This window comes from Mustela nigripes, chromosome 11 (assembly GCF_022355385.1).
Source record: "Mustela nigripes isolate SB6536 chromosome 11, MUSNIG.SB6536, whole genome shotgun sequence".
Taxonomy (NCBI): domain Eukaryota; kingdom Metazoa; phylum Chordata; class Mammalia; order Carnivora; family Mustelidae; genus Mustela; species Mustela nigripes.
This window is the reverse complement of record NC_081567.1, coordinates 1859702-1878450: the sequence shown is the minus strand read 5'-3', so window position 1 is coordinate 1878450 and position 18749 is coordinate 1859702. Positions and strand designations below refer to the sequence as shown.

Sequence of the window (18749 nt, the reverse complement as noted above, 5' to 3'; positions counted from 1 at the left end):
TTCGTCGAGGAGCCTCCACGAGAGAGGGCTGGGGGACGCACCCCAGGAACCGTTCGTTAAGCGCAACCGGCCGGGCTCTCGGGACATCCCCCAGCAACCTCCGACATCCGCCCCCCCGCCCCGCTCCTCCCCTCACCTCCGGGCGCTCCGCGCGTCGGCCCGCAGGCACCCCAGCGCACGCGCACGGTCGGCCGGGCTCGCCGGCGCCGGCCACATCCGGGGCTCCGCAGGCGGCGCGGTTGCCATGGCAGCGGGGTCGCGGCTGTCGCGCGGGTTGGCAGGCCCGGAGGCTGCGGGCTGCCGGGCGGCTGTCGGAGCCGCACAGCCAGACACCCGAGCCCGCAGCGCCGAGGGGCGGCTGGGCAGCGCCGCCGCCATGTCGCTAGGCACCGCGGAGCCTGCCTCGGAGACGGTAAGCGCGGGCGGGCCTCCTCACTCCCTACAACTTTCCGGCTCTCCCGGCCGGGCGCGGGCCGGAGGAAGGGGCGCACGGCCAGCGGCCGCAGGGTGACAGCTGCCATTATTGTTACCGCATAAGAGCGGCCCTCGGGCCCCCGCCCGCGTGCAGCCTGCCGGACGTCGCCGCCCCTCTCCCAGCCCCCAGCGGCCCGTAAACCCCGCCCGCCCCTGCACAGGCCGCCGCTTCCAGGAAGCCCTCCCGAACGCTGAGCCCTCGCCGCGCCGCGCCTGCGAGGCCCCGGCCTGTGCCGAGCCTGCGACCGCGGTCCGCGGGGCAACGGAGCCCACTGCGTAAGTGCCAGCCCAACCAGGCCTCCGGGGCGGGGGCAGCGGCCGGGGCTGCGGGACGGAGCCATCCGGATGCACGAGGCGGGTGGTGGGGAGTGGGTCGGGGGAAGAAGCCCCAGGCTCCTGGGTACAGCGCGCTGCCCAGCACAGGTCGGAGAAGGCTTCCCGGAGGAGGTGCCTCCAAGTTTCCTCCCTTGGGAGAGAGCAAGCGTGCTGTCAGCTCTTGCCTTTTTTGAGTGTTTTTGGCGCGCATGCTCTTCGCTGGAGGGTCAACGTGGATGAATGGGCGGCATTCGGGTGGGAGAAGGAGGCAATAAACCGCACTAACATGGCTTGTGTAGAACATGAAACAGGCCTATGTGGCCGCCGTGGGTTGCAGAGGGCTGCTTTAGGCTGCGTGCGCTGGGCAGGTGCCCAGGACGCCCTGGATGTCCCTGACCAGAAGGAGATCTGAGCGCAGAAGGGCCAGCAAGCACTAAGGTCCTGGGGTGGGAAACATGGTGTGTGTTCCAAGGCGGGAAAGAAAGCTTGCTGGGCAACCTCCTTGGGGAAGGTGGGTGCCGGCCTGACCCTGGACAGCCTTGCAGGCCGTACGAGGAGTTTGGACTTTATTTCAGGGCTTCTGGAGGGTTCCAGACAGAGGGCATTTTGCTCACTTTGCTTCCTTCTCCTGGAGAAGGCCGTGCTGGGCAGGGCTACACAGAGCTCGCCTGTGCAGAGCATCCCTCCAGACACCTATTCCTGCCTCATCTGGAAGGCCCGGCCACCTACCCGGGACTCACTCACTGCTCCTTTATCTTTAGAAAGTAACTCCTTAGTTCGTGATTGTGAAAATTGTGAGCGCTAGAATGTGGAACGCCAATTTACCCATGATCTAAGCACCTACACAAGATCACCTTAGTCTTGGTGTATTTCCTTCCTGATCTTTTCTCAATGGATCTCTTCCCACACAGCTTTAAAAAAGAAAAATCGAGATCATATTTAAGTTGTTTTGTGACCTTTACTATTTAATTTGTTGTTAACGTTTTCCCATAGCCACACATTTTCAAGAGCATGATTCAGAAAGTCTGAACTGTGGGGACGCCTGGGTGGCTCAGTTGGTTGAGCAGCTGCCTTTGGCTCAGGTCACGATCCTGGGGGCCCTGGGTTCAGGTCCTATATCGGGCTCCTTGCTCACAGGGAGCCTGCTTCTCTCTCTGCCTCTGCCTGCCACTCTGCCTGCTTGTGCTCTCTCTCTCTGAGAAATAAATAAAATCTTTAAAAAGAAAGAAAGTCTGAACTGTAGCTACCCCTACTTTATCCGTTTCCCTGCTTTCCCCCTCTTGTTTGCACTTTTTTGCTACTAGGAACAGCGTGGATGTGAACATTCTTACACACTTAAGGATTTGTTAAACCCCTTCCACGTGAGGCTCTGAGGATGCAAAACCAGTAAAGCCCTGTGCCTTGGTGTCAAGGAATCCGGTCTCGTAGAGGAACCAGTACAAAGCTCTCTCAGCACTTAGGAGACTCTCAGCCCTTGATCCAGGCTAACTTGTGGCTTTATGCTGAGCTTGGGTCTGTCCTGTATCAGACAGGAACCTCTTGAGAGCAGGCACTGTGCTGTCTGTCCGTTCCCCTTGTGGACTGCAACTGCCTCTGGGCTGGCTGGTGGACTTCCCAGAGTGCTTACTCTCTGCCAGAGGGCTCACGGAGCAGTGGCTGTGTATAGAGTCACGGGATGACACGGAGCCCACGTGGACCACCAGTGTTTTAAGAGCCAACGCTTGTGGAAGGGCTTAGAGTTTCTAGAACAAGACAGTAAGAACATTTATTAGGCATTCACCATGTATAAGGTTCTGTGTCATGTGCTTTACTACTCAGGTGACCCCCTGGCCTCCCCTTGCACAACCCCTGGGCCTTCCTGCCTCCCAGACCCTCCTGCAGCCTCCCGGCAACACAGCTCAAACATATTTATGACGGCTGCTCTGAAAGACTTTGCGAAGTCTGTCATCTGGGCCCCTTCAGAAGTTTCTGTTTCTGCTTTTCCCCCGTCTATCGCTCACACTTTCCTGTTTTTCTCTGTGTCTCATAGTTTCCTGTTGGAAGCTAGACATTTAGAAAGAATGTTACAGCAACTCTGGGTTTTGATCCCTCCTCCCCATGGGACCAATGTGGTTTGCTTGGTGGCTCAGCTGTTCACTGAGTGACTTGGCTGGACTGACCCGCACTTGATCTCCCCACACTGTGCGGCCCCTGATTCCCTGCTTGGATTCTTTCTTATTTACGTCCTCTAGCCTCACCACCTAGGGGGCACCCTTGGGTCAGCACAAGCCACTTTCTGGTCAACTTTCTGCCCTTGACCACTGCGTGTACGTGTGTGTTTGCGCACGTGTGGGCACGCATGCATCTGTGATGTGTGTGCGTGCGTGTGCATGCATGTGCAGTATGAACGCCGGTGCGTATGTGTGCGTGCATTATGTGTGTGCCTGCTTGCATGCACATGTGCATCTGTGGTGTGTGTGCCTGCGTGTGCCTGCATGTGCGCATCTGTGGCCTGGATGCTGCTGGCACAGGGCAGGAGTTTACAGTTTTTGCCCACCTGCAGCCAAGGTCTAGCAGCTTGGGTTGCTCCTCTCCATCTGAAAGGGCAGCCTGAGAGGGCAACCTGAGCCGCCCATGTGGCCCCTGGACTTCAGGGATGTGTGATTTTACCTCGAAGCCTGGCTTCCTGGGAGCTGCTCTAGCCTCGGAGTTCCTCGTTGAACCAGTGTTTGGTTCAAGGTAGTGTCCATGGGCTTGTGCCCCTTGGTGGATCGAGGTGTGGTGTGGAGAATGTTTCCAAGCCCACCCTGAGCCTGCTCCTGGTGGGTGCGGTCTAATGCAGAGGGCCTCCCTGAGCCTCAGGGTTGACTCTGACCCCAGGAAGGCGCTCCTGGATCTGTTAGAGTTCCACTTGCTCTGCTGGTTAACTTTCTGCTGCAATGATCGCAGAGCCAGGAGGGCTATGTAATTGCTCCCCACCATGTCACCGCAGCCTTCGACTTGACAGTGGAGTCGGGGAGGCATGGGAGTGCTCCACTACCCACTACAAATAAAGCCAGTGGCCCCTCACCCCCCTGCACAACTACTGGCCTGCCTCTTCCCCAGGGAAGGACTTCGGTGCTACGCTCAGCAGCAGGGATGGCTGTGTGTTTCTCCTGGAGTGACACCCTTGCTTCAGGAGGGGGTGCTGGCCTTCTGGGCTTGACTCTCCCTGTGTGGAACCTCTGCCCTACCAGCAAGCCAGTGTTGGGGCTTTGGGGACCCAGAATTCCTAGTCTGCCACATCTGGGGCAGAACTTACAGCCTACCATTCCTCACCATCCTGCCTGTACCCACCTAGAGTGGGTATCTCTCAAGTAGTTTCTATGGAATGGAGTTTGGGGGTGAGGGGTGCCCTGGATTCCCACTATATTCCCCCACATTAAGTAGATTTTCTTGAATGAATCTTCCTCTATTGCTCTATGCCTTTAGGTCAATTTCCAGAAACTTCAAGCTATTATTTATTTTATAAGCTTCTGTGTTCAATGGTTGTAGAAGAAACAATTGCCCAAGCTCCTCACCCAACCATTCTGAAAGTCTATCCTTCCTCACAGTCACCGTGAACTGAGTCCCCGCAGGCCCCCGCTTCTCAGATGGACGCGCCGTATCTTCTCCCTCCGTGTTTAATTAGCAGTGTATGTGGTCTTTCAGGGCTTTTAAAAATCTGGTAGAGGAACGTGTCCTCTGTGGTCGAGGAAGCTGGGACCCAATAAGCATGACCCATATTGCACAACATGCGCAGAAGCCTGATGCCGCTCCAGGCCTCCTGGGACACTCTGCCCGTGGACTGCCCGCCCGCCCATGGCCCCTGGGTTCCCGTCGCACAACAGGTGCTGTCTAGTCCGGCAGCCTCAGAGAACCAACTGTTAATGTGTTTGCTATTGGTTTTTTTCTTTAACGTGGTCACTGTTTTTAACGCCATCTGTGGCCTCCTGCCGGTGGAAGGGGCGGGTCTGCAGCAGCTCCGTGGCTCCAGACGTGGCTGGCAGGGCTAGACACCACAGTGACCCGTGGGGAGGACTGGCTAGGGAGAGGGCGTGGTGGGCTGGCACACCTGTGGGAGAGGGAGGTCCCTCGGCGTTATCCACCGCACACACACATAACCTCATTCCCTCGTTGAGCCTTTAGGTCACTACAGCTTTCAAGAGTGTATTCAGAACAAGTAATAATGACAAGTGTCTACAAGAGAAACCTCTTGCTTGCTGTGTGGTTTCCAGTGGGTTCACACGCACCGTTGGCAGGCGCGTCCTTGGCGATGCTCGGGTACCTAGATGCGGTCACCGCAGTGGCTCCTCTGGTCTTGCCCAGGATCTGCACATTGAATCCCCTGTCTTCCCTTCCTAAATGTTGCATGTTATATTCATACACTCTGCTCAAGGAAAACTCCTCTCTCTAATCGGCATGTGCTCTTTCCCCATGAAAAGGTCACCTGTTTAGTGACCTCGAAAACCCAAGTCTGTGACTGGTAAAAGATCATGCTTATCGGAGTGTGCTCCCTTCCCCCTGCCCCACGTCATGCCGCACCATGGGTCCCGACTCTGGGTTTCAGAGAGAGGGGGACGCTGCTCCCGTTTGCAGCAGACCCGCAAGCTGCTAGCAGCATGTTGTCTAGGTGCTGACGCTCAGCCCTGCAGAGGATCCGTGTGCCTTTCCGCAAAGGTCCACTGGGGTGGGAAGTGGGCTCCACCACACCACGGACCCCCGCAGCCAGACACAGATAGTCGGTTCACAGGAGGGGCGTGCGGTCCTAACTCCCAGCAGCAGCTTTGTAAACCAGCGACAAAATAGTCCGAAAGAATGTAAATTTTGCTCCTCTGGTCTCTCTCCTTTTTTTCAGGATGTAAACTTGAGCCCGTGAGTTACATGGAAACACTCTTCTCTTGAGAAACGACCTCCTAGTCCTGAAATTAGGCAGTGCAGATTTTATTCGAGCCCAGTCCCCCCCCCCCCCCCCCCGGCCAGGGCAGGGAACGTTATGTGTCTGAATAATGCGTGTATTAATGAGTATGTTTTTTTGAACGACTTCAACTTGTTCTGATAAGGATCCAGTCACAGATTCCACGTGCTTTGATGTGAAGGTGAATGAGAGCACGTTTTAAAAATGTGGAAAATGAAGTCCTTTTATTCCAGACTGTCTCTTTATCGACAGTTTGTGCCAATGGTGTCGCCAGGTAGACAGACGACAGACGCAGAGCTCACCTGCAGGCAGAGGCTCTGCTCCGTGTCCCCCACCCCATCTTTCTGCCGGGCTGAGCTGTCTGGCTGCCACGTGCTTATTCTGACCGGGTTTCTTGAGTCTTTGCCTGTGTAGCTGTAGTTGGGCTCTTTCCACCTCGTGTGTACGACCGTGGGGAGCCAAGCAGGTGCCCTAAAATTTCAACGTTTGCATCTCTTCTTCCAGGGAGATGACAGTCTATCTGCAATTACCTTTGACTCTGACTTTGAGACGGTGAGTGCGACCGGGGGGCAGCCGCTGATCCCCGCGCTGGCTGTTTTGCCGTTACTCATGTTGCCCAAATGCGTGCACGAGGTCATTCCCCCCGAGTGTTGAGTTTAGAGCTGGAACACAAACCGCACGTGCTCCTCAGCACCTGAAGAGTTTTGAGCCCTTAGTTGTAAACAACTGTGGTTGTAGTTTTAAGACTTGTATGCAGATGTTAGTCCCTAATGGCGTATATTTGAGGCAGATGGTAAGCTCTTCTCCTGGGTCTGGTTTTGGCTACAACCCCTCGGCCCCCAGTCCTGACCTGTAAGGGAAGGGTGAGGGCTCTGGGAGGAAAGAGGAGACCCTTTGGCAGCCATCCTGGTGCTGCATGATGTCGTGGCCGGATGGCCCCCGGGCTGCCGGAGCTAGCCTGAAGGGAGAGTGGACAGCACGTCAGTCATCCCTCAGCACAGAGCCCTGAGGGCACGTGGCCCCAGCAGATCCCCCTTGCACCGCAGCTCTGTGGACTCGGGGGGAGCCTCTCAGGCCCCCTGTCTGCCACGAGAGACCCCTGCGGCATGGGCACATAAGGAGTGGGTAGGAGAACCCAGTTGGTGCCCAGTTCCGGGCCTGGCATCAGGGTTGTCCCGGGAGACGGGATGCCGACAGGGTCACTCCTCTGCTGGACCAGCCCTCCCCAGCTGGCCTTGCAGGTGCCTTGTTCACGAGGGTTTCTTCTTGCCAAATCCACCCTCATTGACAGTCACAACCTGACGCTCCAGGCACTGGCATGAGGACAGTAGGGTGGTCGAAGATACGCCATTTGTGGGGTGTGTTCAGCCTGTGCCTATGTAGTGTTGCCAGGGCCCCTGGGGACCCAGCTTGGCCGGAGCACAGCTCTGATCACGTGTCCTGGGGTCGCCCCGCCGTGCCGTGGGCTTTTTCCTTGGCTCAGACTGTGCTCATGTCTCTGCTGAGTTCAGCTGCTCTGTCACTGCCCTCGCACCTGCTCCGACCCCTCCTGAACACACCTGCGCTTCACCACTGGGGCCTCAGGGCTGCTCTAGAAGGCTCAGCATGCTTTACCTCATTTCCTCTTTCTTTCAGAAAACAAAAAGGAAAAGTTTCCACAAACCTCCACCCACATCACCAAGTAAGTATGTCCAGGCCCCTCATCCCTCAGATTTCTGCAGTTGAACTCAGAAAATGGTTTTCAGAAGCTGTCCTTCCCTGGCGTCTTGGGAGAAGGATCGCGAATGCCTTCTCCAAACACTCGGGGTCATTGAAATGTGACGCTTCCGCTGCTTGGCTCCGTTTTGTGTTGGGGTCTTACAAGCTGGCACTCTTGGGGTTCCCGCTTTCCCCCATGGCCCCAGTGCTCCCTGTGGGAGGAGGCCCAGCGAGGGGCTGAGGCTCCTGTCCCCAGAGCCCCCAGCAGATGCCATGTTTCCAGCCTCTTGTGCTCCTTCCCTACCCTCTGAACCTGCTTGTGTCTTTGGAACGCCGCCATGGCCAGAGAGCCTTGTCCCTTCGGGATCGGCTCCTGCATGAGAGCTGCTGTCGGCACACTGGGCTGAGCAGGTGTCGTGGTTTCCTGTGCGTTCACCCTGGCTGCGCCAGCCTGGTGGCTCTGTGCTCCCCGTCCTCGGCAGGGGTGGCAACTCTGTCTGGGAGACAGCATCCTTGGCTGTAGGCAAGCAGGTGGCTGCCCGTCAGGTACAAGGTGGCAGGGGTGGGCTCTTCTTTGCCTGGGCAGCTGAACTGAAGTTTGGGCGCCTTCTGAACAACAGACAGTTACTTCTCACAGCCCTGGAGGCTGGACGTCCCAGACTGGGGTGGCAGCACAGTCAGGTTCTGGTGAGGCCTCTTCTGGACTGTTGACAGCTGCTGCCGGGTTATATCTACCATGGGTGAAGGGGCAAGGGAGCTCGGTGGGGTCCCTTTTATGGGGGCACTCATCCCTTCATGAGGGCCCGCATCATGAGCTAGTCATCTCCTGCAGGCCTCACCCCTTCACACGGTCACAGCAGGGGTTAGGTTTCAGCAGAGGACTTGTGGGGGCACATGTTCAGTCCATGGCGCGTGGTCTTTGTCCAGATGACCAGCCAGCCTCTTCCACTGTTACGACATTACTCTAGAGCACAGTGAACCACAGGTGAATTTTACGCTTAGGAGTGTCTTCAGGACAAAGTTTAAATCCTGGATTGGCTTCCTTTTGCTCGCCAAAAACCTGAGGCAGTCCCAGACTTTATTACACACATATCTGTGTTCCTTACATGCATATACACTTCAAACACCGTGTCACGTGTGTGATGCACTCAGAAAATGCTAACGGACTTTCATATTAGCCCAAGGGAAACATTTGAAAGGTAATTCCTGCCAAGGAAAGAAAGTGTGTTTTCTATTACAAAGAAATATAAACATTAGAGAGAAATTGTCTTTGAGTTTGGATTTTTGATGATCTTGCTTTCCTTCCGTGGAGGAGCCTGACGATTGATACAGAGTGAAAGTGGGGTGTTTGTGTTTTAAACCTTCTTGTTTTAAAACCATTTCGTTTTAAGTCCTCGTGGCTATGAGGTGCCGAAGGTGAATATCACAGCATCTTTCATCATTCTCACCGAAAGTCAGCATTTCAAGTGTTTAAAATCATAATTAGCAAATCGTTTTTATCTTGATTTCTGTAAATGTCAGAATTGTGTTTCATGTTAAGTTACACCGGTGAGAACCCCCGGATCACCACTGGAGGGGGCTGTTGAGCCTCAGCGGCCCTGCAGCTCCTGTGCTTTCTCTTGGCGCCTGGCAGGGAGTCTGGTCCTGCGATCACTGACCGAGGCTGCCCTGCTCCCCACTGACCTGCGTGTCCTGACCCCAAGCTCTGGTGTCTCTCTCCGTGGGCCAGCACTGCCTCTCACGCTGCTTGGCCAGACCTCAGGCCCAAGGCCCGTTCCCCTCACAGCCTTCGGAAAGCCTGTTCAGCAGGTGTGCTTTTGTCTGAATTCCTGGGCCATGATGGCAGCGACTGCGTGTCCTGTTAACGTCACAGGCGTGTCTCTGTAATGTCCAGGCCAGCTCCACGTGGGTCTGTAGCTTCCGGAGCACGGGGGCTGGGGGCTGGGTGCTGGGGGCCCTGCTCGCCAACGTGCTCCTCCGCCCGAGTTTCCTTCTGCCTTTCCTGCTTTGGTCCGTGTGCGTGCACATTTCCTGAGGAATTCTTACTATTTGTTGATGAATCACATGCATTTAGGAGGGAAATGTTGCTTGGACAGCTGTTTACCTGATTGCTGACTTACTTTATAAGTGAGCACTTAAATGGACAATTTTGGAAGGCCATCAGCTGTCCTGGTGAGCGAAAATGTGTCCAGGTCAAATGGGTCTTTGTTCTCCTGTTCTAAATCATAATGGGACATTTTTCATAAATTTTGAAGCCGTGGAAAAAAATATAGGAAAAAAAAAATTTTTTTTTAGGTATTTTATTTGATAGACAACAAAAGAGGGAACACAAGCAGGGGGAGGGAGAGGGAGAAGCAGGCCTCCTGCTGAGCAGGGAGCCGAATGTGGGGCTCGATCTCAAGACCCTAGAATCATGACCTGAGCCGAAGGCAGCAGCTTAACAACTGAGCCGCCCAAGTGCCCCAAAACATAGAAAATTTTTAAAAACTAAACGTATTAGACCTAGTTTTTTAGGAACTGCTCTAGACAGACATTTCTTTGCTAAACATGAGCCTGTTTTTTGGATAACTAAGTTTTCACATACATTTGTCATATCTTCCATAATTAAAGAGATGAAATTCCAGATGAAAAAAGAGCTTCAAAACATTTTCCTTACTTTGATAACAAAATAAAAAATGCCCTGGAAAGGTAATTTTCTTCTCATTTCTTCCACATTTTTTAATATATTAAGTTCTTGATATTATTGCTTGTGGAAGCAAAATGGAAAATTTTTTACAATGTCAAGTATAAAGGACACAAAATTGTATGTTCCCTAAATTGCGGCTATGCTGAGCTACACACGCATTGGAAAACATCCAATATTGCCAGAATTATGGATTTGTGTTTATAGATAAATTTCCTGTTATGTTATGTCTTTATAATGAAATTTTAAAAGGAAATGTAAATATATCTACACGTCATAACTGTGTTTTTTACTTTTGCCAGAATATTCTTGCGACTCTTCTGCGGTCTGGTTATTGTCTGAAACACTTGCGTTGGGGGGGCGGCATTGATCTCTTGCACCTCTGAAACCATGTGTTCACTTTCTAGAGTCACCTTATCACTCTAAGCCGAGAAAAGTGGCGTCTTGGAGATCTTTGAGGACAGCAGCAAGCATGCCTCTTGGTAACAGAATGTCCTTAACCCCACAGAGACTGTGGCTGGGAAGCTCAAAGCCAGGTATGTGGTTGCTCCGACAGAGACCTTTCCCACTCCACAGGAGAGAGTTAGGAATCGAGGGTGGTGATTTAAGCTACGGTTTGTGACTTGACTTCTTTGAATGACATTGTTTTTAATCTTCTCGAAGACATTGAGCCTCGTAACCTTTACAAACCGGTCAGTGTGGTTTCTGACGGTCTGCGTGTGTGACACCGTATGTCTTTGAGTCTTAGGAGGCCTCGGCCCGGCCAGCCTGGCCTGTTGGAGCCAGCTCCTGCCAACCTGCACGAGCCTCTTTTTCCATTTTAGGAATTTGGGGAGCTGGTCGATGTCACCCTGGCAGCTTGGATTGGACGTGGTGGGAATATTTATTATACCAGGGAACTAAGCAGATGCTACAGACCTGGGCTTTCTTTATCTCTTGAGATCTGCTTATTGAACACTTAGCAGCAAGGCACCGATAGCCACTATCTGATGGCCGCCTTTAGCTGTCTTCCGCCCAGGAAGATTGATGATTAGAGGCAAAACCTCCTGTCGTGTTTGTGTGTACCTGTCGTATTAAATCCATGCACGTTCAAACCAGGAAGTCTGACCCAGCCCCTGAAGTCAGACGTGACCTTGGAGCATGCATGGACCACCCCCCCCAGCAGCACACCCGACTATGTGACAGAAGCTTTGAGAATGAAGAGGTCAGATCTCAGGCGTTCTGCCAGCAATGGTGAGCCCAGTGATGCTGGTGAGGCCCCAAGTGAGGGAAAGCAGGAGGGAGAGCGCGGGATCTGCTTGGACACAGATCTGGGGCTTCCTGTGCTGGATCCCTGCGAGATCACGGACAGAGGACGGGGTCCTGCAAATCCACTCTGTCCTCCTAGAAAGTAGCTTTGCTCATGTGGACAGAGACATCTTCCAGGGCTCCAGGAGGGCCCGTCCCCCTAAACTTAGAGTCTTAATGAAATCTGTTGGACACACAACCTTAGAAATAACAATTGCAAATAAGGAAAAGCCCACATCTCACCAGAAAAGCTGCATGTTGTCCTGTCTCTGTCTTCCTGCCTGGCCTTTACCCACGTTTCCTGCACGGCTCTCACAGCTCTCCTTGAGGGTCTCCGCACTTGTCACTGTGACCGCGAGCTGACCCCCAGCCCGCGCTGGCTGGCTCCCAGTTCTACTTTAGGCTTCGGTGGTTTGGAGTCTCCGTATATCGGGTATCACATCGGAACCAGAATGTGCCTCACTGCTTCGACATGGGAAGGGGTGTTAGTCTTTTCGTTTTGTTTGCTATTTAAAACCTGAACACACCGCTTCTCCTTTTGGCCCCTTCTTTCCTTTTCCTGCAAGTAAGCCCTGTGTTCACACCTTTCCACTTCCTTCTGCTCTCTTTTTCTGCATTGCTATCAGTTTTGGTCTCCTTACTTTCGGGGAAGGTATTGTGGTCAGGCTATAAAACATGCAAGTATTTTTGCTCTTTTATTTTTTTTTTTTTAATCCTCCTTTTTTTTAAAGGGTAATTTTACCAACTTCTTGGTTTTCCTTAAGGTGCAGCCGGGAATTCTTTCTGCTGTTGGGATGATCTTTTCAGACATTTGCGTGTCGCCCTCCAGGTCACGTTCCCGGGACCCCGGTCTACAGAGAGAAGGAAGACATGTATGACGAGATCATTGAGCTGAAGAAGGTAGTGTTTCTGACTGTCCCTTGCTGGTTTTGGACAGCGAGAACCTTCTACAAGGACGGGTGGGAAGGCCTGGGTCGGTGCTGATGTGTCTGTGCGGAAAGAACGTGAGCTTTGGGGGGACGCCCGAGTTCGAAGCCCTGGCCTGTGCCTTGGAAGCTGGGAGGCCCGCCTTGCGCCAGCTGCGGGAGAGGCCTCCCCAGTGTGTCAGCGCCGTCTCTGCTCTGCTCCCACAGCATGGGCTTGACCTCACAGTCCCTCGGCACAGAGGTTTGGCATCGGGTAAGGTCGCTGGTGTCATTGTTATCAGTAGCCTCCTATGTGTGTGTATGTGTGTGTGTCTCCGTGTGAACTGGATGTTCCATGTGCCCTCACTCTGTGGATCTCCATAGGAGTCTGTGAGGGAGTTCATGGCTCTTAGCTGGTGATGACCTTGAGACTCAGACAAGGTAGTCATCCATCCAAGGTCAACCAGTAGCAGAATGAAGACTTCCACTAAGGCCGTCTGCCTCCCAAGGCCAAGGCTGCTTTTCCCACCACGTGCTATCTCCCAGTCCCTGATGTATAAAGTGCACTGAGCTGAATCACTGTCATCCTCGTCACCGTCACCATAATCACGACTGCCATGCTGTGCTTTAGTGCCCGTATGCGTTCTTGGGCCCCTAGAGAAGAGGCCAGGGTTCGCTCCCTTCCATAATATCAGTCTCTTTCTAGCCCTACTGTCCCCACCAGCCGAACCCCATCTGGGGGCCCACAGCCTGTCTGGGCACCAGAGGTTAAACAGGGTGTGGGCAGGAAGCACGTCCAGGGCCCGGCCATGGTGATGGGCCTGCGAGCCGTCCCTGCCTGGTCTAGGCCACTGTGTATAAGACACAGTCCTTCTGCGTCGGTCCAGACGAGATGCTCTGATTTCAGGTAGAACCAAGAGACTGTGCCCCACGGGAGCGCACAGCAGTGAAGGTGCCTCCCACGTGCCACGTTCTCAGGGCAGGTGTTGAACAGGTGTTGGGCAGGTATCATGGGGAGAACCCAGTTTTGAGGTCTGAATAATCACTGCGGTAGCACTCTTGAATCTTCGTGGGGCTAGAAGTGGGTCTCTGGGTAAAATTATGCTGACTTTATTCAGACTTCACCGTCACAGGCTTCTGGAAAAAATCAGCTCAGGCTTCTAGACGCAGAGAGAAGAGAGTCTACTTCCTTGACACTGTGGCTCTGGGGTCTGGAGCATCAGTCATTTTTCTATGGCAAGTGATGCCTCAGTTTCCTGTTGAAAATGAGTACCATAGAGGTATAGTCTCTCAGGGTTGCTGTGAGAGCTCAGCAGAGTACCAGTGCGAGTGCTTGCTCAGCGAGGGGCCACCGGTGTAGACCACTCCAGGGAGCCTGACACTCAGTGAGGAGCAGGGTGTAGACTGTCCTGAGCAGTAGCAGAGGTGGCACTGAGAGTCCCCTGACCCTGCACCAGTCTCCCCCACCTGTCCGCACAGTATCAAAACCAGGACATGGACATGGGCGCCGTGTGCGTTTCCAGTTCCGCGCCATGTTGCCACGTGTGTGTGGTCATGTACCTGCCACACGTCAGCAAATGTGCTGCCCCAGGCTATTCCTTGAGCTGTCCCTTTGTGGTCAGACCTGTCTCCCTCCCCTCTCACCATTCCTAACTCCCGGTGACCATGACTTCTCCCCATCGCTACAATCTTGGCGTCCTGATGATGCTCTGTACATGCAATCATACTATAAAGGACCCCTGGAGACTGGCATTTTCCGCGGAGCATCCTGCCCTGGGAACCTTCCAGGGCGGCCCGTACCATGGCTCCTTCTGCTCAGCCCTGGTCCAGCTGCGTCCTACCAAGTTTGATATTATCGTACTTCTCTCTTGTGCTAATTCCCTGAAGACCCTTTGGCCCACAATTATTTGGAATTATGTCGTTGAGTGTCTTGAGCGTTTAGAGATTTTCGTGTTGTTTTTGTTGCCGACTTGTAGTGGACTCGTTGTAGCCACAGAACTCACCCCATGTAGCTTTGTTTCCTGTACGTGTGTGCAGGTTGGCCCCGTGACCCAGGGAGTGCCCGCCCTCGCATCTATGCCACAGTCGTGGGAAGACGGTGTGCACGTTGCTGGCAGCGTGGTGTGTGGGCCGTCAGCCTTTGTGGGGTGCCGGGTGTGCTCCCTGGCACCTCTGCTGGCTTTCTTTGCAGCTGCTTGCTCGTCGCTCAGGGAAGGGTGTTGAAGGCCACACTCTGCTGGTGGGTCTGGCTTCCCCTCCAGTTTCGTCACTTCCCCTCCAGTGTGTGCCTTTAAGGGTCACTGTGTCCCATTGACCCTGATAGTCGCTACATGACATCTGCCTCTGCTCTCTGATGTCTGCTTGACTGGCACTAACGGACCTACTCCTGCTTTCTTTGGTTAATGTTTCAGTGGTGTCTCTCTTTCCATCCTTCTACTTCCACCTCCTTTCTTGCCACATTAAAATCAGCTTTTTGTAGACAACATATGGTTGGTCTTAATCTACTTTGCCAGTTTCTGTCTTCCGGGTGGTTTGTTTAGATCACTTACATTTAATGTAATTTTTGGTATGTTAGGATTTAGGTCTCGCATTTTGTTTTGCGTGTGTGTGTGTGTGTGTGTGGCCTCATTACCCCTGGACAGGGAAGTCCTGACCCTCCCCCACTCCTCCTCTGACCACCCCCTCCCCCAGCAAGGAGGGGGCAGGGAGCCTTGCTACAGCCTGGCGGGGGTGGTGGGGGTCAGGGCTGGACTCCGCACTTAGCTGTCACTGACAGGGATGGGGCCATTTTCCGTTCTGCAGGGTCTGCCCGAGGTGGAGCCATTATTGTCCATAAGTTTTCTGCCCTTTCCTGCTGGGGAGAGGAGGCTCTCCTGTCTGTGCCCATGGGCTTGTCCAGGCTTTGCCTTTCCCCCATACTCCAGTGAGTGAGTATGAGGCATAAGGGGGGGACTCTGGTTCCGGAACTAGTCTGCTGCTTCTCCCCACCCGTCTGAGCCTCCTCATGTTTGCCTCCTATACACCGTCCAAGGTTTCTCAGGGTACAAAGCAGGAGGGAACAGAGAGTGTACCTCCTATTTCCAGAAGCAGAATTCCCATGATATGATTTCTTCTCCTTTTCAACAGCTATGCATGAACTGACTTATTCATTAAACCCTCAGCAAGTGCCAGGGACCTCTCATGCCCCAGAGCGCTGCTGGCCTACCGCAGGTGTGTGGCCGACCTACCAGGCCTCCCTCCGTGGGTGCATGCTTTGAGTCGGCTGGCCGGTGGTGGTTTTGTTCAGATGCTGTCCCCCTTCCTGCACACCATGAGTGCCCAGAATGGAGAAGGGTGTTCCCAGGAGAGCTGGCCAGTCCAGCTACAAGGCTCATGCTGGCAGCTGGTTGACTGCACTGGCTGACGGCGTGGGCACTGGCTGACGGCATGGGCACTGCCTATTGTGGCTTGTGAGCACCGCTGAACCTTACGCTCTCTGGGCTCTGGGGTTCTGTGGCCTGGGAGAGAGCTTTCTCAGTGAGGACAAGGAAGACAAAACTGAGAAATACCCTGCCATTGCCATTTCCTAAAAGAGTGTTGTAAGTCCTGAGTAGAAACCGGGAGAGAATTCCAAGTACATGGCAGCTGTGAGAGCGAATCAACTCAGTTTAGCGGGAAATGGGCTGCATGGTCTTTTCTCCTCAGTTCACCCCAGATGGGTGAAAACCCGTGGGGCCTTTGCTCTGACCCCCTGAGCCCCAGCAGAGGACAAGGGTGTTAAGAAGATGGTAGTTAGCCTTTGACGAGTTTTAGTGACACACACTGTGACACACGCAGGGCTGCTTGCCGTGACATGAGCCATCCTTCCCCTCCGTGACACACACAGCACCCTGACTGGGCACCGGGCCGCTTTGCAAGATCTGTTCCGATGGGCGTTTGACCAGGCCGTTCGTGTGCACGTCTGTGTGCACAGGTATACGTGTGTGTGGTTCTGTCTCCCTTCAGTCACTGCACATGCAGAAAAGTGATGTGGATCTCATGAGAACAAAGCTTCGGCGCCTAGAAGAGGAAAATAGCAGAAAGGACCGGCAGATAGAGCAGCTTTTGGACCCCTCCCGAGTAAGTGGTGGCCCCCCATGTGGCAGCGCTCGGCCACAGGCTGGGAAGGCGCAGGCTCCATGCCTCAGGCCGTCGGGGGGAGAGGCTGCGCCGCCCGTGTCCTCATCTCTCCGTCTGCTTACCGCAGGGCCCCGATTTTGTTCGGACTCTGGCAGAGAAAAGGCCTGATACTGGCTGGGTGAGTACGATCGCCCGCAGGACAGATGACCTTCCCGCTGAAATCGCCCCACGGGTGAGGGCTGCCTTTCCTCTCACGTAGAGAGGAGTGACAGAGCATGAGGGCCCAGAATTCCCTAAACCAGCCTCCACGGAGCCGGAGCACTGCGGATGCTGTCGGGGGATGCGAGGGGAGGCCGAGCAGGCTCCGCACGGGGCGGTAGGGCCATTGTAGGAACCGCGGTCACAGTGGGGGCATCCCTGCCATACCTGAGACACACATTGGGCTCGAGTAGTGATGCTGAGTGAACACGGCAACTAAGTGGGAACAGACTAAACCCTTACGGCATACACGCCACCGTGGCCATGGGGCGCACAGCCAGAGCGGGCAGAGTGGAACGTGGTGACAGGCAGCAGTGTCGTTCTGTGACCAGTGCTGTGGTGGGAAGCCACTGCAGGTAGACAGAGCCGCATCCCCATATCTCTCCTGAGTCGGGGAGCATGCTTTTCTTAGAAAGGCGAGACGCGGAAAGGAAACTGGAAGACAATTCTGAGATTACTGAACCCAGGGAGTTCAGTAACATTAGTGACGTGATTATTGGGTTTGGTGACCTAAAATTTGTAACGGCCCCCCCACCCCGAGACGACAGCGGGAGCTGGATCGGTAGTAGGGGGAGCGGGGCAGACAAGAATCTGCCCCAAGCACACAGAGGGCCGGTGCTGGCCCGGATGGAGAGCAAGCAGCCGGCCCCGTGTGAGTGCTTGAAGCCCGGCTCTGCCCTGAGGAGAGCACACAGGAAATGCTCTCAGGGCCTAGAACAGACGCAGGTGTTTCCACAAGAAAATCATTCTTAGGTGAGCAGTAGCTCCTACACCTTGTATGGTCATATGTAATCTCAGTGGATTTTTTTGTGATAGGGACTCAGTCCCCATTTTTTTAAAATCCTGAAACTGAGGTTAAGAGATTGGCCCAGATCAGGTTCGTAGTGAATCCACAGGCCCCGCGCAGCCAGCAGCATCTGCCTGGGTCCCCACTGCTACCCCGCCGTGCGTACTTGAGTGAGGACATTTGCTCCAACTACTACAAGTAAGACTATTGGAACCAGTGTCAGCAGGACTGAGACCGCGCGGGCATGCTCCGAGATGGACACTGCGTTTTCGGTTGGCAGGACTGAGCTGAGGAATGGTCTGTGAGGCCATGCCTGCCATTTGTCCAGGCTGTGTCTTTTTGAGCTGTGTCTGCAGGGAAAAAAACAGAATAAAAACAAAAAGCCTTTCATGTAAGGATATTTATAGTTGCCCATTAAACCAGAAACCATTAAAATCAGAATAATGCCTCATTAAAACATCTTCAGAAAAAAAACATTTTTTAAAGATTTTATGTATTTATTTGACAGAGAGATCCCAAGCAGGCAGAGAGGCAGGCAGGGGGCGGGCGGTGGGGAGTGGGGGGAAGCAGGCTCCCTGCCGAGCAGAGAGCCCGATGGGGGTCTTGATCCCAGGACCCTGAGATCATGACCTGAGCCGAAGGCAGAGGCTTTAACCCACTGAGCCACCCAGGCGCCCCTAAATAAATAAAATATTTAAATAAAAAAAGAACATAAAACAGTACAGCTATGTTCAACAATGTCTATGTGATTAATTTAGATGAGAATTTAGAGTTACATAAATAACGTACTTGTAGAGGAAGGACTTTTTGCATTTTTATTTGATGCTGTGGGGGTTTTTTTTCTTAAGATTTTATTGATTTTATTTAGAATGTGTGTGAGCACGGGACAGAAAGAGGCAGAGAGAGAATCCCAAGCAGACTGTGCACTGGGCACAGAGCCTGATGCGGGGCTTGATCTCATGACCCTGAGAATGTGACCTGAGCCAAAACCAAGTCAGAAGCTCAACCAACTGAGCCATCTAGCACCCTGCTGTGGGTTTTATTTTTTTAATTTTTTTAAAAGATTTTTTATTGTTTATTTGACAGAGATCACAAGTAGGCAGAGAGGCAGGCAGAGAGAGAGAGAGAGGGAAGCAGTCTCCCTGCTGAGCAGAGAGCCTGATGTGGGACTTGATCCCAGGACCCTGAGACCATGACCTGAGCCGAAGGCAGAGGCTTAACACATTGAGCCACCCAGGCGCCCCTTTTTTAAAAAATTATTAAAGTTGATTAAAAGTAGAAATTCTAGGGGTGTCTGGGTGGCTCAGTTATTGGGCATCTGCCTTTGGC

General features: G+C 53.6%; 1 protein-coding gene across 3 annotated transcripts in view; it reads left to right on the top strand.

The window, feature by feature from the left end:
- The first annotated feature begins 248 nt into the window (after positions 1-248).
- IQCE (IQ motif containing E) overlaps positions 249-18749 on the top strand; it is a 46637-nt gene continuing 28136 nt past the window's right edge. The window contains exons 1-8 of one of the 3 annotated variants that reach the window (XM_059414311.1): positions 249-412; positions 6209-6256; positions 7340-7385; positions 10493-10621; positions 11184-11318; positions 12202-12272; positions 16262-16375; positions 16503-16553. In XM_059414311.1, the coding sequence (XP_059270294.1) occupies positions 377-412; positions 6209-6256; positions 7340-7385; positions 10493-10621; positions 11184-11318; positions 12202-12272; positions 16262-16375; positions 16503-16553 (630 nt within the window). In that variant the 5' untranslated portion in view covers positions 249-376. The remainder of the gene's footprint in view (positions 413-6208; positions 6257-7339; positions 7386-10492; positions 10622-11183; positions 11319-12201; positions 12273-16261; positions 16376-16502; positions 16554-18749) is intronic. The other 2 variants (XM_059414312.1, XM_059414313.1) reach the window with 2 other exon arrangements.